At 37.1% G+C, this 25459-nt stretch overlaps 1 protein-coding gene across 1 annotated transcript in view; it reads right to left on the bottom strand.

The window, feature by feature from the left end:
- zmp:0000000936 (interleukin-1 receptor-like 2) overlaps positions 1-25113 on the bottom strand; it is a 30554-nt gene extending 5441 nt beyond the window's left edge. The window contains exons 1-9 of the mRNA XM_017470457.3: positions 24640-25113; positions 12988-13074; positions 12569-12821; positions 10312-10492; positions 9427-9592; positions 7667-7729; positions 7426-7558; positions 2029-2174; positions 1467-1610 (exon numbers count right to left, since the gene is read on the bottom strand). Coding sequence (XP_017325946.1) covers positions 1467-1610; positions 2029-2174; positions 7426-7558; positions 7667-7729; positions 9427-9592; positions 10312-10492; positions 12569-12821; positions 12988-13072 — 1171 coding nt within the window. The 5' untranslated portion in view covers positions 13073-13074; positions 24640-25113. The remainder of the gene's footprint in view (positions 1-1466; positions 1611-2028; positions 2175-7425; positions 7559-7666; positions 7730-9426; positions 9593-10311; positions 10493-12568; positions 12822-12987; positions 13075-24639) is intronic.
- Positions 25114-25459: the final 346 nt, after the last annotated feature.

Here is a 25459-nt window from a genome sequence, read left to right as displayed (position 1 = left end):
TAGGATCACATGTAACTTGAAGTAAGCTTTCTGATTACATAGTTACTCTGGATGGCCTTTCTGCTTTATTATGTGCAGCAGCAAAATACCGTTACAGTTACATTTATATAGCGTTTTTCTAGACACTCATAGCACTTTACGGAGGGGCAGTAATGGGGGGGGGGTCTCCTCAACCATCACTATTGTGTAGTATCCACCTGGATGATGTGATGGCAGCCAACCTAGGAGTGATTATTGACCTCAGTCTTTCATTTGATGCTCGTGTAGATAATATTACTAGGATAGCCTTCTTTCATCTCAGAAATATTGCTAAGATAAGAAATATAATGTCACTACACGATGCAGAAAAATTCGTTCATGCTATTGTCATGTCTAGGTTGGATTATTGTAATGCCTTACAGTCTGGATGTAGGAGCATGAACAAACTCCAGATAGTCCAGAATGCATCTGCAAGAGTCCTTACTAGAACCAGAAGATATGACCACATCACCCCTATCTTATCCACACTGCACTGGCTCCCAGTAAAATTTCGCATTGATTATTAAATACTATTATTGACCTATAAAGCACTGGATGGTCTTATGCCACAGTACCTGAGCGAACTTTAGGTCTTTTATGATCTGCCACACCTATTTCGATTAAAAGGTGCAGGCTACTTGTTGGTACCTCAAATAATGAAGGCTACAACAGGGGGAAGAGCTTTCTTTTACAAAGCCCCACAGTTATGGAAAAGCCTTCCAACTAGTGTTTGGGACTCAGACACAGAGTCAGTGTCCAGGCTGAATACATATTTGTTTAGTCAAGCCTTTTGGGAAACATAAGATGACCTAATTATATTAGTTCCTGTGCCATTGAAGTTTCATGGTTGAAAAATTATCAAATTTTTGATTTTGCGTCCTGATTGCCATGGAGACAAGCACCATGTGGTTATGTTCTTGTTTCTGTTCTAGTCCTGTCCTAGCCCCTGCCCTGATATTAATTTGTTACCTGATTGTGCCCACCAGTTTTGTGCTGGTTCTTGATTTGTTCGTCTACGTATACCCTGCTGTTTCTTTGCATTGTTGCAAAGTCTTATCATGCGTTTTCTACTGTTATGTCCAAGTCTTTTTTTTTCTTGCCTGTGTTTTGATTTATGAATTATGAATTATCCCAGTTTGATGTGATACTTGCCATGGACTTTGACAATGTTTCTTGGAAAGTTCATGCACTTGTGTCCTGCCTTAGTTACACGTGTTGCTGTGTTTAAAAGAGAATGACAAGCTTCTCAGTAAAAAAAAAGTATAAATTATATAAATTATTTTCAAATTAAGCACTAGCTTATTTCCCACCTCAGAGGGGACCTATTTGTTTAGTTTGTTGCTTCCTGGTGTTTGAATTTTGGAAAGGAAGTTATTCTGTGTAATTTTTCTATGCTCTTCACACAAGTGTTAAAATTGGAAACACTTGTCTCCTGGTGTTCAACGTACCCGTGCTTGCATAAAAGAAAGGAAACAGGGTCCGGAAGAGCAGAGCAAGCTCCACCTTAAACACGCTATACAAAAGAAGTCCCAAGATGAAAAGAAGTGCGATTGTGGTGGCCAGAAGTCCAATCGGCAAGAGGAGATTAGGATCTGACGACATACAAGAAATGTTAAAAAAAAGTTTGATCAGACAAACCAGCAGTCAATTATGCAAAATCACTTCACTTATAAGTTGACTAGACAGAGAATGTTCAAAGAAAAAAAAGAACCATTTAAATAAGGGCAGTCTTTTTTTTCAGAAAGACAATTTGTCAAAAATTGCCATTTATTTAAACTTATTATTTATTAGCACTGTGAGCTCTGCTGATAAACAAGCAACATAACCTTATACTGATTCAATATAATGGACCAAAGTAGACAAAACTGAACAGCGAAAAAGATTCTGTTGAAGGAACTAAGTTTGCAGATTATGGCTAGAAGTGATCTTATTTGGGGACAATAATACATAAGACAATGGAAATACTTCACAGCGGTAGTAAAAACAAACGGTGGGTGTGTGTTTTCTGACCTGCAGGCTGAAGTATAAAGTAGCCAGTGGCACTTCCTCTGTGGCTTAAGGCCATGCAGGTGAAGTTCAAGTTCAAATCATCTGGAAGAGCCTGAGACACCAACAAGCTGCGCTCCACCCACCAACCCTCAGCCTCCTGGAGCTCCCTGTAGACACAGTTACAATCTGTTTATTCAATCTCAAAACAATATAAACAATATGTAAACCACAAAGTGACTGGAAATGTTTACATAGTGAAAGCAGTGTGAAAAGGGATCAGATCAATGCATTTCAGTGAGCAGAGTACACAAGAGAGCACACAGAGCACACGGGAGAGCACACGGGAGAGTACATGGGAGAGCACACAGGAGTGCATACAGTAAAGTGCAAATACACACATGTGTCAGAAGAATGCAAAAACACAGGACCTTGCATGCTAACTAGACAGGACAAGTTAAAGAAGCATATGACTTAAATGCATGCTTTAAATAAAAAAATAAATAAATAAATAAATAAAAATTCTACAGTATAACATTTTAGTATTCCAACACAAAATGAAATGTTACAGAAAAATGTTTGTATGCCAGTAATTAAAGCAGCATATTATGTATGAGACCACCTTTCTCCAACAGAAAACATAATGAAGGCTGCTGGGTTTTGCTGCAAATAATAGAAGCAAGTGCGACAGTCAAAGTCTCCAGAAGAACTGTTATTGGTTCTGGAAGATGCTCAGTGAAACTTACATTTCCTTAGAAAACTGCACTAACTGTACCTGAGACTACTTATATATATATATATATATATATATATATATATATATATATATATATATATATATATATACACACACACACACACACACACACACACACACACATACATACACACACACACACACACACAAAAACACACACACAGAGTGGGGGAAATAAGTATTGAACGTGTCAGCATTTTTTTAAGTAAATATTTTTCCAATGAGGCTATTCACATGAAATTTTCACCAGACATCAGTATTAACTCAAGAAATCCACATATATAAAGAATTCACAACATTAAACTCCATAAATACAGTTATGTGTAATAAAGTGGAATGACACAGGAAAAAAAAGTCTTGAGCACACTAATTGAAAATGTATTTAATACTTAGTGGAGAAGTCTTTGTCTGTAATGACAGCTTCAAGATGTTTCCTGTATGAAGAAATTAATGGGCTGCAGTATTCAGGTGTGTTTTTGGCCCATTCTTCTAAACATATTGTCTTTAAATCTTGTTCAATTGGATTCAAGCCAGGTGATTGACTGGGCCATTCTAACACCTTGATTTTTTTCTCTGAAACCAATTGAGAGTTTCCTTTGCTGTATGGTTTGGATCGTTGTCTTGCTGGAACGTTCAGCCACATCTCATCTTCATCATCCTGGTGGATGGCAGCAGATTCTTCTCAAGAATCTCCCGGTAAAGGGCTCCATTCATCGTTCCTTCAATTATATGAAGTCTGCCAGTGATGAAAAACAGCCCCACACCATGATGCTTCCACCTCCAAACTTCACTGTTGGTATAGTGTTTTTAGGGTGATGTGAAGTGCCATTTCTTCTCCAAACATGGTGTGTAATATGACAGCCAAAAAATAAAATTTTGCTCTTGTCTGACCAGACTCCACACTCGCAGTATTTTATACGAGCTTTGACATGCCTTTTCTTTAGTAATGGAGTATTGCGGGGTGAGTGTGCATAGATGCCATGGCGGTGGAGGTCATTGCCTATTGTTTTCTCAGTAACAATGGCACCTGCTGCCTCCAAGTGTTTCTGGAGCTCTTTACATTTACATTTATTCATTTAGCTGACGCTTTTATCCAAAGCGACTTACAAATGAGAAAAAAGAAGCAAAGCAATTTATCAAGCGGAGAACAATACAAGTAGTGCTACCATACAAGATCCATTGGTTGAGTTCCAGAAGAAGCAAAGTGTGCAGAGTAGAGGTGTAAGTGCCAGAGTAAGGTTTTTATTTATTTATTTATTTATTTTTTTATTATTAGGGGTTGGTTAGGTGATCACGTAAGAGTTGGATCTTTAGCTGTTTCTTGAAGATGTTGACAGATTCTGCAGTCTCGAATGAGGTTGGAAGTTCTTTCTGAGTGGTCCTTGGCTCTTGCATTTCTCTTCTGACTACTCTTCTGCCTCAGAAATCAGAAATCTTGCGACGAGCTCCTGTGCGTGGCCGGTTAATGATGGAGTGATGTTGCTTCCACTTGCAATTAATGACCCCAATGGTGCTTATTGGAGGATTCAGAAGTTTTGAAATACGTCTGTATCCAATTCCGTCAATATTTTTCACAACAATAAGGTTGTGAAGGTTTTGGGAGAGCTCTTTGCTTTTACCCATCATGAGATGTTTCTTGTGTGACACCATGGTAAACGAAAAGCCTTTTTATAGACAATCAATTTACCAATCCAGCTGATATTAATTTGCACAGATAGGAGGTATAATTACTTACAGGTTTCAGCTGATTCCTTACCTTACCTTGGAGAACTGCATTTTCTTAGCGTGTTCAGTACTTTTTTCCTGTGTCATTCCACTTTATTTCACATAACTTTATTTATGGATTTTAATGTTGTGAATTCTTCAAATTTCCAGATTTCTTGAGTTAATACTTAAGTCTGTTGAAAATTTAATGTGAATAACCTCATTGGAAATATATTTATTGAAAAAAATTTTGACGTGTTCAATACTTATTTCCCCCACTGTATATATGTATATACAGTGCATCCAGAAAGTATTCACAGCGCTTCACTTTTTCCACATATTGTTATGTTACAGCCTTATTCCAAAATGGATTAAATTAATTATTTTCCTCAAAATTCTACAAATAATACCCCATAATGACAACGTGAAAGAAGTTTGTTTGAAATCGTTGCAAATTTATTAAAAATAAAAATAAATAAAAAAGCACATGTACATAAGTATTCACAGCCTTTGCTCAATACTTTATTGAAGCACCTTTGGCAACAATTACAGCCTCAAGTCTTTTTGAGTATGATGCTACAAGCTTAGCACACCTATTTTTGGGCAGTTTCCCCCATTCTTCTTTGCAGGACCTCTCAAGCTCCATCAGGTTGGATGGGGAGCGTCGGTGCACAGCCATTTTCAGATCTCTCCAGTGATGTTCAATCGGGTTCAAGTCTGGGCTCTGGCTGGGCCACTCAAGGACATTCACAGAGTTGTCCTGTAGCCACTCCTTTGTTATCTTGGCTATGTGCTTAGGGTCGTTGTCCTGTTGTAAGATGAACCTTCGCCCTAGTCTGAGGTCCAGAGCGCTCTGGAGCAGGTTTTCATCAAGGATGTCTCTGTACATTGCTGCAATCATCTTTCCCTCGATCCTGACTAGTCTCCCAGTTCCTGCCGCTGAAAAACATCCCCACAGCATGATGCTGCCACCACCATGCTTCACTGTAGGGATGGTATTGGCCAGGTGATGAGTGGTGCCAGGTTTCCTCCAGACATGACGCTTGCCATTCAGGCCAAAGAGTTAAATCTTTGTCTTGGTCTTGGTCTAAGAGTCCTTCAGGTGTCTTTTGGAAAACTCCAGGCAGGATGTCATGTGCCTTTAACTGAGGAGTGGCTTCCGTCTGGCCACTCTACCATACAGGCCTGATTGGTGGAGTGCTGCAGAGATGGTTGTTCTTCTAGAAGGTTCTCCTCTCTCCACAGAGACATGCTGGAGCTTTGTCAGAGTAACCGTTGGGCTTTTGGTCACCTCCCTGTCTAAGGCCCTTCTCCCCGATTGCTCATTTTGGCCGGGCAGCCAGCTCTAGGAAAAGTCCTGCTGGTTCCAAACTTCTTCCATTTACGGATGATGGAGGCCACTGTGCTCATTGGGACCTTCTATGCTGCAGAAATGTTTCTGTACCCTTCCCCAGATCTGTGCCTCGATACAATCCTGTCTCGGAGGTCTCCAGACAGTTCCTTGGACTTCATGGCCTGGTTTGTGCTCTGGCATGCATTGTTAACTGTGGGACCTTATACAGACAGGTGTGTGCCTTTCCAAATCATGTCCAGTCAACTGAATTTACCACAGGTGGACTCCAATCAAGTTGTAGAAACATCTCAAGGATGATCAGTGGAAACAGGATGCACCTGAGCACAATTTTGAGTGTCATGGCAAAGGCTGTGAATACTTATGTACATGTGATTTTTTTTGTTTTTTTTTATTTTTAATAAATTTGCAAAGATTTTAAACAAATTTTTTTTAATGTTGTCATTATGGGGTATTGTTTGTGGAATTTTGAGGAAAATAAAGAATTGAATCCATTTTGGAATAAGGCTGTAACTTAACAAAATTTGGAAAAAGTGAAGCGCTGTGAATACTTTCCAGATGCACTGTATATACACACACACAAACACACGGTGTTCTCATGGTTTCTGCTTGATCAACAACCTTTCACCATCGTTTCCTCTTGAGCAGCAAGAGAAAAGGAAATGTGTAAAGAATTGTTTACGCAGTGGAAAAAAAGCAGTGCTAGAGCACTGCTTGTTTCCCCTGCGCTATCCGTGTGATATATATTTTTTGTGAAGCGTTTTTTTTTGTGTGTGAAAAGCTGAGATTCCTGATCATACGTGTCCACAAAAAAATGAGTGCCGTATTAATACAAAATGTTTTGTGCACTCAGCTGTAGCAGAGGGAGAGCCTGTGAGAGAGCAGCAGGAAACCTCCAAAACATTATCATTTTATGGTATAAATTCAAATTAAATCCAAAAGCTATCTCCTTGATTTTGAGTCCAGCACCTTGGAAATTGTGCTGCTCTATCAATATTTTTAAAATGTTAACAAGCCTTCAACACCTGTGGTGGAGTCACTGACAAAAAAATGATGTACTGTTAAAGCTCATGTTCACTAAATAGCAACACAACAACTCTTAAGCTCTTTTGATCACAAAGTAACTAACATTTACTGAAAATTCCCAACTGTATCTAATAACCGATATGAATTCAATGTTTGTAGAAAAAGACAAAAAAAAAACTTCCTTCACAATCGTGGGAATGCTCCTGATGGCAGATGGGAGTGTAAGAAAGAGACTGAGGGAATGTGAATCAAACATTTTCTTTTTCAGAGTTACAAACCCTTTTGTGATTTTAAGCCTGAACATCATCTCTGTAGTATAAATAAGTTTAAAGCTGGTTTCCTTCTGGTCATTTCATGCATCTTATATCTAGATTGTATCCTGAGACGATTTTACTCACATGTGCACGTACACATGTAGATAACAAGAACAAATTGCTACATCACATCATGTGTTAACGTGTGAAGCAGCTCATTACATGCTGTTCCTGCTCTTCAGGGTTTTGTTGCAACTCTAGTTTCACGCTAGCAAAAACAACAGCATGACCTTTGAATTACGACTGTCTGAAATCTACATGAAACTCACATTTGAGGTCCCTGGTAGATGCGTTCGGAGGTGTTTGGGGAGACGTACGTGCCCTTAAACACCCAGACTACCACCGTCATATGAACCCCTTTGACAGGTACAAACACACGACATGTCTTGTTAACCGGAGAACCTGCTCACACACATACAAACAAACAAACAAACAAACAAAAACAGATGATTCTGTATGGTGCTGAATTCTCATTTTGTATTTGATTACTCAGTTTTAAGTGCAACTCACCTGGATATACTTTCATGGTGTCATCAGTGGGCTCGAGCATTTGAGGTCTTTTTGATCTCTTCTCTGAAATAAAAACAAGAGTGAAATCAAGAGCCTAGTGTAAGTATTAGGTGTGGCCAATATGACCAAAATATCATATGATTCTGCGATAAGTGATGTATGTCACCATACAGTATCGTTTTACCAACAGATCATCGATACTTAATATTAACTAAGTTACTGATACTTAATATTAACTAAATGTTTGCAAAAAATTTATAAAATCACTGAAAAGGCGGAAACATAAGAAATGTTGACAGAAAGCTGTCACCACATGTATGCACATGTGGTTATTGTTCACTTTTCCACAGTGATGTTAAATTTTTAGGGCATACAGGAAACTCTTCAACTTGTAAAGTCCTGGGCAATATATGGATAATATTGATATTGTGATAGATTATGTTACAGTACACGATATAATTGTCAAATGTTAAAACGTCAGTAAGAGCATTTCTTATGTTTCCTTTCAGTGATTTCATAAATTTTTTGCAAACATTTAGTTAACATTAAATAAGTATCAATGATCTGTTAGTAAAATGATACTGTATGCAGTTATTCTTATAATAATGAAGTTATTCTAATGCAGTTATTCTAATAATAATAAATGGACAGTAATTATAATTGATGCATATGTACAGAAGAAAAATTAAGATTATGTCTGACCACTAGAGGATGCTGCAGAGTCAACACAGAGAAGAGCACGCTGACTGAGTCAGGCTGCTGTCAATTCTCAACTGATCATGACTTCACCCTTCACACACCCTTCCTCTATCATATAAACAAGCGAATTAATAATGGTCAGACTAAGACTAATACTTGACTAAGCAGTGAAAACTTTTCCAGTTTGTCACTCATTTACAGACATGAATTAATACAAATACACAAGCTCTGATTAGCCCTCGACCCTTTACAGTATGGGCCGAGATATTTTTGACCCAACCTAACTATTCCCGCAACCATAAACAGGTGTATGATGTATGCAAAAAATGATTTTAAAGTCAGTGGAGCTATATTATTTATGTTTTACATCACTCATTTATTTTATTGTATTTTTTTTGTTGTTGTTCACTGTCAAAACACCATGGACCTGCTTAACATAAAATAATGATTGTGAAAAAAATTGCTTAATTGGGTAACGTGCTAAAAACATTTCTGAATTAAATTTTTTTTTTAAATTACATCATGCGAACTATCTTCACGCCCTCTCAACCCCATCAGCTAACAACATTACTCTGGAAATATGGCAGAAACTTTCAATCTAAGACGTTTGTCCACAGCAGATGTACGTTATTTTCCATACTCTGCTGCATTATGCTTGCTATTTTTTGTGTATCATGTACAAGGTAATAGGTTAATCGATCCTAAAAGTCCCTGTTTTTTTTTTTTTTTTAAATCTCATGACACTGTCACCACACTTTCCCCATCTGAACAGCACAGTTGTATGCCCAGTCATAATTTTACTGTTTGGCTTATTCAAGATTCTCCCATAACTGCACAATAGCTGAGAGGTCTACTTAGAAATACAGAGTATTTGAAAATTATCTACAACTTAGTATTAGGGTTAGGGTTAACCAATATTATGTCAGCCAGTAGGTGTAGAGATACTGGGAATTAAATGATATCAGTTAAGAGTGCAATTAGTTGAGGCTTAACTCAAGTTAACTGTGTAAGTAACCGCAGTGCACGGTGTATAACAGCAACAGTTTCTGTCTGTTTCTCACCGGTTATGCCACACTCAATGGTCTCTGCAACTACTCCAATGATTCCACTGAGGTTAAAGGTCATCCTGCAGGTATAAAATCCAGCATCGTTGGGAGAAACTTGGCGGACGTGGAGCATGAGCTCATTCTCATGAAACCTGGACCCTTCCTGAAGAAGCTCACAGTCCTGAGAGAGGAAGACCAGAGGAAGTGAAGCTTTGAACACACACACACAGGCAACAGACACATTTGACTATATTTATTTAAGATATTAGCACTTTATGATGACATTTTTTGCAGTGATTTTCATAACCTTTCTGGGAAAACGCACTCAGTGTTAGATTTGAAAGAAATGGCTTGAAGATTTGGATTTTCTTTTACTCTTTATTTAGAAATTTTATGTCCTTTTTTTTGTTTTGTTTAAGCATACTGAATTTATGCTTCATGACTGAACTTTGTATGTAAAGCTTTTAAACAGAATTCGAGTGAATCTTTTAAATTACTCTCATTTTTAAAGTAATCAGATTCAAATTCAAACCCTGGCATCACAAAGCATGAAAATCACACACACCCGGCAGCGGAGAAATAATGAGCCGTCCGATAATGAATGTGAATTGAAGAAGTGGAGTTTAAAATTCAATTGAATAGGCTAAAATTGAAATTTTATATATTTGCTCCAGTGGTTTCAAGTTGAATGTGACTAAACCATAACTTAAATTATTTTAAAATAAGGCATAAAATTTCAGATTTACATTTTTAAAAAATCACATATATTCAAGTCACATATATTCATAATTGAACAATCTGGTCTGTTTCAATCAAAAAAAATTAATCCAATCTTAGTTAAAATGCCCCTTAACTGGAATATGAGTGTATACCCTCCCCCCACCCCCGCCCCACACACACCTTGTACCAGCGTATGGAGTAGCTGTCCACTATTCCGGTGTAGTCACTTAAAGGACACCTCAGGTTGTCGTTCACGTGACTCTGCATTTGCTGCAGTGCTGCCTGAGGACGGCGACATGCTCCAAACACCATCTCTTCCACCAGAAGAACCCTCACCTGCTTGTAGCACTGCTCTGGAGTTCTGCTCAAAAAGAAGTGCGAGAAAGCAAAGCATTATTGACTTTTTACTCAAAGTGTTGTTTTGTCCATTGCTCTAGTTTTACACCACTGCATTATTTGTGTATGCGGTTGTCTCATTTAATCCACTGTGATCTCACCACCAAGCTACTACAATGTGTTTCTGAGCACATTGCACACTGAATTAAAACTTTCTCACATATAATTCATTTCTTCTTTACTCTTGTCGGTAATTAGCATGTTTTCCAGTTACTGTGCTAAATAATTAGCAAAGCAATATGTGTACATGTCTGAACAAAACACACCACACAAATCACCCAGAAAGTTCAATTAAATGCCCCTAATAAAACAAATCTGTCCTACATACACACACTCCCCCCTGTGTCTTGTAGGTGTATCGAGAGTTTGGTAGTCCAATCTTATCATTAAAGCAATTAGAAGTTGTACAGATGTACAATTTACTGGAAAAACTAGACTTAATATACTGGTTAAGCATATAGGCTAATGATCTTTAATAATCGCAGTTATGTTGAGCCTCTTAATAATGTAGCTGACTGTGTTTTATCCAGTATCGAGCACAGTTTAAAAAAGTTTAAAAGTATCATTCTGCAGATAGTGTTGTAATAGACATGACTGTAGTATCAGCTCACTGTGATACACACCTGTACAAGTTTGTATTTGTTAAGATATGCATGCAGCTTGAATGAAAACAAATAGACACCTCCAGGGTTGGGGGTTCGATTCCCACTGTGGCCCTGTGTGCGCGGAGTTTGCATGTTCTCCCCGTGCTGTGGGGGTTTCCTCCAGGTTCTCTGGTTTCCTCCCCCAGTACAAGAACATGCATGGTAGGCTGATTGGCATGTCCAATGGGTGTGTAAATGTGTATGTGATTGTGCCCTGCGATGGATTGGCACCCTGTCCAGGGTGTACCCCGCCTCATGCCCGATGCTCCCTGGGATAGGCTCCAGGTTTCCCTGAGACCCTGAAAAGGATTAAGTGGTATAGAAGATGGATGGATGAATGCCATCATCATGCAGTCCTTTACTAACACCATCCAGGAGACATGTAAGGTGGAACACAAACATCTGATCAGGAACTAATACACATCCTTTAGCTGGGGATTGGTAAGAAAATAAACAAAATCCTGGTATAACTGTTGTAAAAGCCAATATTCAAGTATCTGCTTTTTCCCAGTCTTAAAGTAGGCATTAAATGGAATTAAATATTACACTGCAATGGCAGTACAGGGGTTACATTGTTTGCTTTATATATATATATATATATATATATATATATATATATATATATATATATATATATATATATATATATTATATATATATATATATATATATATATATATATATAAAACTAATCAAATATTCAGCATATAATAGGTTGATACGATCACTTTTAGCCTCCAGTAATCCACATAATCCATCTATCTTCCATACTGCTTATCCTACACAGGGTCACGTGGGAGCTTGGAGCCAATCCCAGGGAACTCTGGGAACATGGCAGGGGACACTCTTGACAGGGTGCCAACCCATTGCTGGGCAAAAATCACACACGCATTCTCACACTACAAACTATTTAGAGCTGCCAATCAGCCTACAACGCATGTCTTTGACTGGGGGATGAAACCGGAGTACCCGGAGGAAACCTCCCGGGGAGAACATGCATGCAAACTGAATGCACGTAAGGCGGAGGCAGGACTTGAACCTCCAAACTTGGAGGTGTGAGGAAAAGTGCTAACCACTAAGCCACCGTACCCTCCAAATCAACATAATGGAAAAAAGATTTAAAATACAACATAATATAAAAACAAAAAACAGAGGTGCACACGGTGTCTTTCAATGGAAACGAAATTCATTTTAAAACTCTCATTCTCTTTAAAATGCTACAATTGTTCTTGTGGTTGAGATACATGCAAAAGAGACACATTTTTATTATCAGGGAATTCAGTATTTTTTAGAATGAAGCAGAACATGTCAACATTTGACAAAGGGTTTTCCCAGGACACAAATGCTTTAAGATGAATAGCATAATAATAAACTGGAACTATACAGTGTTTCCATACCTGACAATACATAAGTAATGGCCCTGGTGTTTCATGGTGATGTTGAGGAACAACAGCGAAGCCCCACGTAGTACAACATGGTTCTCCTGTCCTGAGAACTCCTGGCCAGTCCTCTGGTCATACCACGTCACGTTATAAGGGATGTTTAAATAATTGAAGAAATACTCCTTCACCAATTCACAGTCTAATAACGCTGCCTCATGTGGGACTGCAAACACACGGTCAAACAGTACGCCGTGGTCTATACATAAATCTACACACACACACACACAGACACATACACACACACATACACAGAAGAAAAATATAGTTATAGGTTGAGCTGCTTTTAAAGAAACGATGACTGAAGTGTTTTAGTCTTTCTTTATGTCACCAAAAGCAACAGTAAGTTAAGCACACACACACACACACTGCTTTACCCAGGCCTTCTGTTTCATTCTCTGATGCCGCACCAACACTGATGGTCCATGCCAAAGTCAGCAGAGCAATAAATCCCACAGCCATGTCTGAAAGAGACGGAAAAACAAATCTCAACACATCTATACATTTTTCCATAATGAGTAACACGGCCTGGCTCTGTGCTCAGCGTGTCACTGTTCACTGTGAAGCTTAAACTCGGCACAAGAAGCTATCAGAGAGCCGTAAATCACATTTGAAGCCACGCCCAGAGAAGGCGTGAGAGAAGCGGCCAATTATTTCTCAAGCAGAAAAAGGAAAAAAATTAATACATTGAAGGATTTCTAATAAATGTATTTGTTTTAGTTTTAATCTATTCCCTTGTAGTCCATTCTTATATAATATGTACTATTGAGAAGATGTATTATTCTATTTCATAAGAAAAGATTAAATGAACCCTTTCATGCATAGTGGTCACTACAGAGGACAGCTATTCAAAAGCCATTTTCTGGCTATTGCAAGGATTTCAATAGAATAAATGCATAACAGCCACTGGAGTGGACACTTTAATAATTTTTTTAAATGTATGAAAAATGTATGTAAATGAAAAATGAAGGTAAAATTCTTTTTTTTTTTATGCCTAAAGAAGAGTAAAAACACACAGAGAAAAAATCCTTGATCAGGATTTCATAATTCATGCATGAAATGGTACTTAGTGCTTTTTTAACCTTAGCGGTTCTACAAAGTGCTTTACACTGTGTCTCATTCACTCATTCACACACACATTCAAACACCAATGGTAGCAGAGCTGCCATGTAAGGCGCTATCCTGCCATCAGGAGCAACTTGGGGTTCAGTGTCTTGTCCAAGGACACTTTGGCATGTGGAGTCGAACCAGGAATTGAACCGCCAACCCTATGATTAGTGGACAACCCGCTTGACCACTAGAGCCACAAGTTCTTGGTACTGCACTCAAATGTTACTCAATTCCACCTTACTGTAATTTTCCTCTCATTTTTGGCAAAGTTTGTACTAATGCACTAATGCTGTGTTGCTTGGAATACAAAGAGAAGGAGGGGAAGTGAGTAAGGATGCTTCACTGACCCTACATTCCTTATCTTAATGTGTCATTCTATCAACCACAAGTTCTTGCTTTATATGATATCCCTACAGACCTGCTCATACAGTACTGAAAAAAGCACTATACTGCAGAACTGCAGTGTAGGAACAGTAATGTAGGTCAAAACAGCATGTTGCAGATGTTTAGATTAAACAACACCACAATATTACAAAACAAACCTTAGTTTTGGCATGTAGGAATGTTACCTCATAAACTTTTTTTTTTTTTTAATTAAATAAAAACAGGGTTGCTTTGCATTAGCTTTGTGAGAAACTACAGCAAAATGTAATAAGGGCTGAAATTCTATGGCAGAAAATATTGTAAGCCTGTATTGAATGAAGGAGACACTATTCACTGGCATCACACTACTTACCATTACTGATACGTCTCACAGTTAGCACTGAAGTCATTTCAGGAAGAGGAACTTACAGCTCATTTAGGTAGCTTGCCACTTTACATGTATTTCTATGACAAGATTTCAGAACTATTTGATACTGCTGACCACTGAACTTGATGCAATGTGTAATGTAATATGTAATTAAAATGTATGTGTAAATTCAGTGATCTGTGTGAGGCCTGTTTAAGGTTTCAATAAACGGGATGAATGAGATGAGAGAATGGGACGCTAGACCATCACAGGGCATCCTGCACACACATTCACATCTAGGGTGAATTTAGTGTAGCCAATCCACCTACTGGCATAGACATTGTGGGAGGTTGGAGGAAACCAGAGAACCCAGAGGAAACTCACATGAACAAAGGAAGAACATTCACCAAGACAATAATTCAATCTCAGGATCGAACCAGGGAACCTGGAGCTGTGAGGTGGCAAATAAATAATAAAATGTTTATTTTATTCAATTGTATTATGTAATATCAATCTGTTTTATTACATTTTGGGGGTTATTTATTTATATATTTATTCATTTGTTTGTTTGTTTATTGAATTGTTGTTTTTTTTGTTTTACAAATATTTTAAATTGAATTATTATTTATTATTTGTATTATTTCTTTTATTTATTTATTTATTTTTATTTCATATTGCACCACTGCACCACCCAAGCCCATGCAATAGACTGTAATATTTCATTTTGTTAAGTTTACAATTAATTACTAATTGATGTTCATACAACAAATGAGGTGATGTGGCCATATGCATCTCTGACCAGCTCAGAATGTGGTTTGAGACCTCAGGATACTTGAGGACATTGTGTTTCTTGCACTCCTTGCTGATTCACTCAGGAGTTGAAATGAGTCAGATGTTCTAATGGAGTTTTGTGAAGTGATTTACAGTTACAGCATTTAGAGCATTTCGGAGACATGGAGAATCTCTGAATCGGAAACACAGTAAAAAAAAAAAAACACAGCCATCTTTTCCACAGACATCCTATCTTCTCTCCCGAGTAATGGTTATTTTAAGAAAACACATTTTTTCCTTTAAAGGCATAGCCTGGTTATGAATAATGGACTTCTGGTTAAAAGTGACAGCATTTCATTAAACAATTAAATTCATCATGTTTACTAAGTAGTAAACACTCTTTGAATTGATTGCTGTTCATGATATAAATGTCCTCATGTACACAGCAGACTTTGAACCCTGGCGTATGTAAATATTTACTGTGAATGATGAGCGTTTCTGCTGCAAAACTCAAAGGTCAAGATGCACCGATTTGAGAACACACGTAAATGTCAGTTCGCTCGTATTTCATTGGTCTGGGATTAGTCGTGACCATCTGAATTCTGCTTTTTTCCTGACGTCTTTCTTATCTTCCTAAAGATTAACATTTATATGTGGAAACAGAAATATGGATTTAATCATGCGGTCACGTAAGTCAGGTTATATAAGCACAACGTGATAGATGGCAGATTTCTGTCTTCTGGGAACATATTTATGTTTTTAGGCTGGATGCCAAGAGTGTTTCTCTGAAATGCTGCTACACTGAATCCAGATCCTTCCCTTGTTATTTACTGTTGAGAAGTTTGAAACCACTGGGGGGGGGGGGGGGGGGGGGGGTTTGTTGTTGTTTTTTTTTTGAGGAATTCTTTTGAGGAAATGTTAATGCACTTGTTTTTCCATTTTCAATATTTTTTTTTTTTTATGATTTTAGGGAAAAAAATGGATGAATCCTGCAACAATCCACATAGGGCAAAAATAACATAAGTTTTGCCATGAACGTCTTGGTTCACAGATCTGAGCTGAAGAGTAGACATCTCAGTTACAGCACAGTAGAGTTCAGGCCGAGTGGTTGATTAAACGATTTTGGAGTTATAACAGAGATGACAGGAAAAATGGGGAGATATTATGAAAGATAAAATCTGCTCAGAGGATATGAAAAAGGTTTGAGGCAGTTGTATAATCAACGAGTGAGCAAACAAGTTACTACATTATCATTACAAGTTATTACATTACATTATATGTGGAAACCAAACGTATCAATGACTTGCTGCTATGAATTATCCTTTGTATACCCTTGTAGCCAAAGAAGATACAAACTGTTGCATTCAGTTGCATTACAAAACACTGTGCATGCTTTGCATAAGATGATGAAATACATGTGTGTACTTCTCTCAATCATCTCTCATGTTGCACCCTCACATCAAAAGCCTCACAGCAAAATCCAATGAGACACGAAGATCTAGCCAACAAAAACTCAACACAGGCTTTTTGATCCTTTATTTCACAGGCTCACATAGCAACTTCCTGTTTAATCACTGACTACGTTTACATGGACAGCAGTAATCTAATTATTGACCTTACTCTGATTAAGATAATAATGTGATTAAGGTGTTTACATGAGTCGCTTTTAGAATACTCCTGTCATGTTCCCGTTTTACATGTTTTAGAACATAATTAGATTAACAGCCCGCGTCATTACGTCACCGCGCAACGCCGTCCGCTGTCCCTCCAGAATTTCACGTATCGACATACAGTTCGTCTTCGTTATGATACCGTATACAGTTTTGGGTGTTTTTATTGAATTTTTTTATGGACGCTTTAAGTGCAGTTAATTATTTGTCGTGCTGTATGTGCTAATAGACAACTGCTTGAAGCCGTGGGCTGCGTCTCAAATCACGAAGTTACCGTTTATATAGTAGCCGAGATAGATGTATTTTTCCACACTTTTGTAGTTTACATCCAGCAAACAGAAGTTCATCTTTAACCACTGTCCATTTGTGAGGTTTTTTTTTATTATGTTGCAGGCCATATTACAAACACGATGTGTGACAACATCATCAGTATTTTGTCCATATTGTGTCATCTTCCATTATCACTAACTGACAATTATCCTAAATGATAAGACATTTTGTTTTAAGACATGCAAAACTGTTTCTTCAGACATTATATAATATATACTACAGTGCTGCTGAATTTTCAGATCTGGTCAGAAGGTGATCTGGTTTCTGCTGTAACAGGTCTTTCAAAGGGAATTGTATGTTGGACGGCCCATTAATAATAAACACATTTAAAACATACTGTTATTTTTCACAGAAATATGTATCATCGTTGATGTGGTGAAGCTTTCTTTTAGGAGATGTATATTTAACATTTATGGAAGGAGTCTCTAGTGTCAGCACTTTTCCACCACAGGAAAGTCTTCAGCACATAGGAGCTGGTAACCTGACAAGTTGTGGTTTTTTGAGAAAAGCTGACTGTCATTATTTGTAATCATGGCAAATTGAACTGGTATAAGAGGAATAAACCACTTCAGAAAGTGCTGTTATAGGATAATAATAATCATCAGGGGGAAACTGTAACTCCTCTTCATCACGCAGGCTAATTGTTGATTACTTTTGTTTTCCTATAATACCACTATGTGTATTCCTTACATAGAAACCTTAAGACTTGGCTGAGAATCCACATTGACCCTACAGCTCTACTTGCCTAAACTAAGAGAATATTATAGATAATAGATAATTGTAGGATCTTTCTGTACTTTGAATAAATGTGCATTTATTCATTAAATAATTAATAAAATGATTGAGTACACGTTTTATAAATAGACCTGAAAAAGAGGCTCCTGTAATGAACAAATCGGAAGGATGCAGTATGTAATGTCACAGATCTTACGGTCATTATTCATAGTGTGTAATTTTACATATTTTGTGATGGGGAGACCTCGTGTGACTAGTCTTTATCCATAAACAATTTAAAACTACAGTCCCCTCTGAAACTATTGGAACGGCAAGGCCAATTAATTTGTTTTTGATGTAAACTAAAGACATTTGGGTTTGAGATCAAAAGATGAACATGAGAAGAGCGTTTAAAATTTTACCTTTTATTTCCTGGTATTTCTATGTAGAGGTGTTAAATGACATAGAAAATGCACATTTATCACATAGCACATGTATCAGACCACCCAATTCGAGCAAGAATATTGGAACACATGACTGACAGGTGTTTCTTGTTACCCAGGTGTATCCTATTAGCTTGATTGTTTAAACAATAAATAGCTTTACTCTTGGTTTCAGCCTTCAGTTTCACCTGTGAAGACTGTATTTGTTGTTAAGAAGGATAAACCAACATGAAGATCAGAGAGCTGACTATGGGAGAAAAGCAAGCCATTTTGAAGCTGAGAAAAAAGGGAAAATCAGTCAGAGACATTGCACAAATACTAGGTATAGCAAATACAACAATTTGGAATGTCCTGAAAAAGAAAGAAACCACTGATGTACTAAGCAACAGACACCGAATGGGTTGGCCAAGGAAAACAGCCGAAGAAAGAAACATTGTGAAAGCTGTGACGAAAAACCCAAAAACAACAGTCAGTCACATCACCAACAACCTACATAGGGCAAGGATGAAGGTATCACAATCCACTGTTTGAAGAAGAGTTTGAGTGCAGAAATACAGAGGCCATACCACAAGATGCAATCTACTCATCAGCAGTAAAAATCAGAAAGCTAGAACGGAATTTGCAAAGAAACACAGAGATGAATCACAAAACTTCTGGAATCAAAATAAATCTCTACCAATGTGTTGAAAAGGCCAAAGTGTGGTGAAAGAAAGGATCTGCTCATGAACCATAATATACAAGCTCATCTGTGAAACATGGTGGAGGTAGTGACATGGCTTGGGCTTGCATGGCTGCTTCTGGAACATTCTCACTAATCTTCATTGACGATGGAACTCATGATGGTAGCAGCAGAATAAATTCAGAAGTTTACAGGAACATTTTGTCTGCCAGTTTACAGAGAAATGCATCCAAATTACAAAACACACTGCTAATACAACAAAGGACTTTATCAGGAGGTTTTAGATCGGGCAAGTCAATCACCAGACCTTAACTCAACTGAGCAGCATCCCAAAGAGGAGACTGAAGGGAGAAACCCCCTGAAACAAACAACAATTGAAAGAAGCTGTGGTAAAAACCTGAAAAAGCATAACAAAAGAAGAAACCAACAGTTTGGTGATGTCAATGAGTCACAGGCTTGATACAGTTATTACGAGCAAATATTAAGTGTTATTTACTTTAATTTACTTCAAGACTTATCTGTTCATATAGTTTTGCTCATCTAAAAATTGGGTGGTCTAATACAAAAGGTTCTATGGTTTACATTGTTTAACACATCTAGATATTGATGTTCCAATATTTTCCAAGGGGACTGTATGTCAGTACTTTTTTTTTTAATAATCTGGAATATGAAAAAAGAAAAAAAAAAAGTTTAACCAAAGGTTAAAATAACTTATATGTTTTTGTGCTGAACAAGCAGTCTGTAGTGTAAATGGGGATGTGAGTATCCACCTTATAGTGGAAGTAAATTTGCTTAATTCAGCAAAAAAGTGAGAAGATGAACATGAAAACAGGACATGAGAACAGGAGAGCAAGACTTGATGTCTTCATTAAAAAAGGAAGTGCTGAAGGAGAACCAAGGTCACAAACAATTTCACCATGAGATTACATATAGAACATATATACAGTCACAAAACCTCTTCCCTGCAGAATGGACACATTTACTGATGTGGTGCATAAGTTTAAGATTCAGTTGAGAAATTTAGGATACACAGATTTGATTCTGATTCACAAAAGCAAAATATCCTAGACAGCATCATATAAGGATTTAACAATGATGTCGTATCTCAGGGATGAACATTTCAGATTTCAGGAAGTTTCTTTTGGTTCAGATTTTTGCAAACCACATCCGATGTTGCTCATGCAGCTTCTGCACATGAGTGTAACGCAATATCAGGGCACGAACTTTTATCTTATATTTGGGTTATCAAAGATTATTAATCTAGGCTTGCTCCAAGAACACTGAGTAACATTTATATGATGTGCCACTGAGTACAGAAGGATAATGAGTCACTAGCTGTATTTAAATAAAGACTGAAGACCTACCTTGTCACTAAGCATTTATCTGGACACTAATTATAGAAAAGTGGGTTCTTTTTTTGCCATACCAACCTACTAACTTTTCTCTAAAAGGGTTTTAGCTTGATAATATTCTTAGACATTGACCTATTTGCACAAGCAAGAAGAAATATAAAGCACTTCTGGATAAGATTGTCTTCTAAAATACTGTAAAAGTATTGTAATTGTAGTTGTTAGACATTAGTTATAAACCATTGTTGCAGTGATGATGAATGCTGAAGTCCCCAATGCTCGTGCCATAAAATCAACCATAAATAATCTGGTAAATTAATTCAGTTGCTAAAACTACAAAATCATTGATATATATATATATATATATATATATATATATATATATATATATATATATATATATATATATATATATATATATATTTTTATATATATATATATATATATATATATATATATATATATATATATATATACTAGCAGGAAAATAGTTGATTTAATAAAGGAAATAATGGATAATAACACACAGACCCTTTTTATCTGCATGTACTGAAATGGGTTTAAATTAGAAATTATTCCAGGCAGCCACCTGGATTTCACTTGATCAGTTTCTATCAGTCAAGAAGCAGCTGATGTCCTTTAAGGTCTGTCAGCTTTCGATTGAATCAGTGCAAGAAATGTTACAAGCATCTGCACAGGTGGTTTCATAAGAATCAAGTCTACTGAGTCCATTATACACATTTTCATTTTTATTTCATTTTTCTTCCCTTAGCTTGTTGAAGACTTGAGTAATTTTGAGCAAGTGCCTCTTTAAGGACTGAGACTTTGCATGAAATTATTTCTTTTAAGGTTTATTCTAACCTGATTTGTTATATAATGCTCTGATTTCATCGGGGAATATTAAAATATTATCTAGTCATTTCCTATTTCCTGTTTTCCCATGTCCTCCCTCATCAGATGCACCAGAAATATCACGAACTGCATCTCTGTTTGACTTTCAATATTCATTAGTAAACACTCTCATCCACAGTGACAGTGAAAGTGCAATGAGAGAAAGCAAAGATTAAGATCTCTCAGTGGTCAATTATTTCAAATGGCTTTTTCTTAGCTTTAACAGCAGTTACTAGATGTGTAATAAATATTCTTTAGTGATGATTGATATGGGATAATTTTGGCCTACTGTACATATGTCAGTAAACTGATCCCAAATGCTCTGTGTGAGTCAATAATCCAGACCATAAAAGACCGTATAGAAAAAAACCCAGAGTTCTCCTCGGAGGAACATACAGGATTGGCAGTTGTTTACTTTTCCCAAACCACTACTGGGCTTGAGATGCCAGCTGGATCGGATATTAATTTCATTAAATCAGCAGCCCCAAGGCTGACAATAAGTGATGTATCCTGAGGACACAGACAAAGCAGCTCAATGATAAACACATATTTTATATAATTTCCACGCTTCCACAAATCACACAACCACTCCTGTTGCAAAACAGCTACCAACCTGTCAAGACTAACACATGCTTCCTCTGAGATATGGAAGCATATATGCAACCTTAGAGCAGCTTATAATTATAAGGTCTCAGTATGGGCACAGAAAACAAGAAGTTTCTAGAACTAAGACGTTATGGCATTAACATAAATAGCAACAAGAGTAGTAGTATAACTAGTAAGTAGTAAAACTAGTGTGGTATAACTGTGGAATATGAAGATTAATCCACCGAAGGACTCTGTACTGCTTGTCCTAGGAAGAGTCAAATGCACTTCACCAAATTTCCCAGAGTCACCTTCCGATGTACAAGAATTATTTACGGACCATGATCAGTCGAGTGGTCTCCTAGGAACTAATGCGGTCTGCAACACACAGTCCTCAAACCAACTTGCAACATCTGAGTCAGTGTACTTAAAAAACACAAGTGTTTCCAGACTCATATTTTAAGGAAAAGGGATATTAATAGTATGAATGTCTGTGATATTGCACAGTATATCATAAAGCAGGTCTAATAACAGAATATTACTTGCCCTGGTGACCACATGTGTGTGTGAGGGACATCTGGTGAATCAGCAACTATTTGTGTACCAACATCGCAGGTATTATATGCAGAAGTGTAAAACATTAAAATAGTTTGTTTAAAATTAAAACAAACAAAAAAAAGTTTAGAAAAGAAATCTCTTGGAAACAAAACGCAATCATAGGAGTGCATCAGAAGAAGGAGAGCTAGAGAGCATTCACTTGTAATGACTCACGACTCAGTGTGTCCAAGTACATGGTGTGACTCATGGTCAAACATCAAGCTGCGTCAGAGTCAGCGAAAATAAAGGCAGCACAATACCAATGTTTATATTAGAGTACCAGTGAACAGCCAGACATTTCCCAAACCATTCTGAACCAGTGCTCAGTAAATGATCTAATCAGCAGTGTGTGAATTGTTCACAGGGTTTTACTAACCAAAGACAATGAGAAATGTCACTTTCTTTTTTAACAGCTTTCAACACACCTATGAAAAAGATGATGAATCAGTTTGATCTGTTCTCTTCTTTAACCATGATGCTACAAAAAATAATGCTGACATCAAATTATGTACATAAGCAAATTAGTCATGTTAATGTTCGCAGTTCTGTCTCAGTGTCTTGGTTAAAACTGCTGATGAGCTAAATTTCTACTAGAAATCCACTGTCATTGTCTTTTTCCAAGAATCTATCTAGTTCAGTTTTATTGCATTTGTGATTAAATTAAACAGTGCACACACACCTTTTCAGCATTGCCAACCTGCATGTTTTTAATCTCACACCAACATGGGGAAAACATGTGAAATGACACAGACAGTGACCCGAGTAACCTGAGCTCAGGATCGAAACCAGGACCCTGGAGGTGTGAGGCAGTAATGCTACATGTAATTATTAGATACAATGTCAAAATATCAAGGTTCAGAAACTGAACTTTGCCTCCATAGAAATATGCAGGGAGTAAAGTATGGTCATGATTACCTCAACAAGGAAAGCAGATTCTGTGTTAGCAATCTGTGCTGCACTTCAGTCCTCCACAACTGCACTTGGACAGCTCTGATACTGATTTCGTGTCTTTCCATTTTTGAAGAAATCAGCCAGTTAATGATTGGTTAATAACATGACTCAAGTGTGTTAATTGAGGACTCCTTCAAAGACTGGAGGGTGACACCCCTGATTTACTGTAATATACAACTGTATGTATACTACTATAATACACTGTATGTATAATACTATAATACACAACTGTATGTATAATAGGCCTATTATAATATACTGTATGTACAGTGCCCTCAACTAATATTGGCACCCTTTGTAAATATATGAGCAAAGAAGACTTGTTGAAAAATTGTTTATTTATTGTTCAACCTTTTGAACTTTTGTTCAAAACATTCACAAAAAATACTCTGCTCTGATGGATATCAAACAATTTGCATGTTATGAATCAACCTGGAATTGGAGGCGTGTCTATACTGTCTCAACGCACAGTGAAGAGGACAGTTTGAGTGGCCAAAAAATCTCCAAGGATCACAGCTGGAGAACTGTAGAAGTTAGTTGCGTCTTGGGGTCAGAAATTCTCCAAAACTACAATCTGAAGTCACCTACATCACCACAAGTTGTTTGGAATGGTTTCATGAAAAAAGTCTCTACTCTCATCCAAAAACAAACTCAAGCATCTTCAGTTTGCCAGACATTACTGGAACTTCAAATAGGATCGATCGGGTTCTCTGGTCAGATGAAACCAAAATAGACTTTTTTGGCTATAAACACCAGGATAAACCTGTGTTGTGTTTGCAATTGTTTGATATCCATGAAAGCGGAGTATATTTGTGAATGTTTTGAACAGCCTTCTCTGCTCATATTTACCAAGAGTGCCAATATTAGTGGAGGGCACTGTATATTATACACTGTATGTGTAATATATACATAATATATGTATATATTGTGTAATATATACTGTAATATATACTGCACTACACATGGCAGGATTTTTAAAACGTATTTATTTATTATATAGCTTATATGTGTTTACACAGGCTTATCTCAGTACATAATATTCAGGATGATCACAATAACGAGGATCCCAGTTGTCCTGACATACTTCCAGCGACTACGACTTCCTGTCAGACTTTCACACGCAATACGCCTACACACGCATACGCACACACATACGCACGCACTCACGCACGCACGCGCACGCGAGGGTTAAATCAAACATGGCCTCACCTCTATTATTCCAGGGGTTTCTCCCGATAGGTTCCGTTCCACGGTTTCAACAGAGAGAAACTTTCCAAACTGTGTGAGCGTCTTTCGGTTACAGGAGCAGTAACTCGTCCATGAGCACAGCCTGGAGAAGATTTAAACTCTCTGTTTCCAGTGGAAGTCATCTCGCCGACACGCAGTCAGAACTTCTCCATACTCACAGGAACATTTGAGAAACTGGATGTTGCAATTTCCTCTCCGGGGCTGGGAGCTTCTCCTCCTCATCTTGCGCAATGGTCCGGGCTGGGCCACGCTATTTCTGCTTCTCAGTGTCAAGGGATTCAATCACCAAATAATCAGCACTTTCACTGCACGCACTTTCTTGAAAATTAAAGCTTTTTTTTAATTATTATTATTTTTTATTATTTTTTTTTTAGTAAAATATTGTCAGCTCTTGAATGCAATCATGTTTATTTATTATTATTATTATTATTTTTTATGATAAATAATTATTTATGAGCCCACTAAAACAGTGATGAGTATGTTGCCCAGATATGGTACTCAAATAACATGTGATGTAAAATAAATAAATAAATAATAATAATAATAATGGAAGGAAACCATAAGAACAATTTCCTTTAATTGAAGTTGAATTGCAAAGTCACAATACACATGTTTACAGTTTTACAACACTACACATTTTAATAGGTTTAATTTTCTGTTAAATACATCTCCCCATCATTCTTGTTCATTATTGTTAATGTTCATAAATTATACAAAGGTGCTGAACATTTTAAAACAGTCTGAAATCTGTAAATATTTAGAAATATTAGAACTATAACAT

The sequence above is a fragment of the Ictalurus punctatus genome, chromosome 6, assembly GCF_001660625.3.
Source record: "Ictalurus punctatus breed USDA103 chromosome 6, Coco_2.0, whole genome shotgun sequence".
Taxonomy (NCBI): domain Eukaryota; kingdom Metazoa; phylum Chordata; class Actinopteri; order Siluriformes; family Ictaluridae; genus Ictalurus; species Ictalurus punctatus.
The sequence above is the reverse complement of the archived record's forward strand: the minus strand, read 5'-3'. Positions and strand labels throughout refer to the sequence as shown.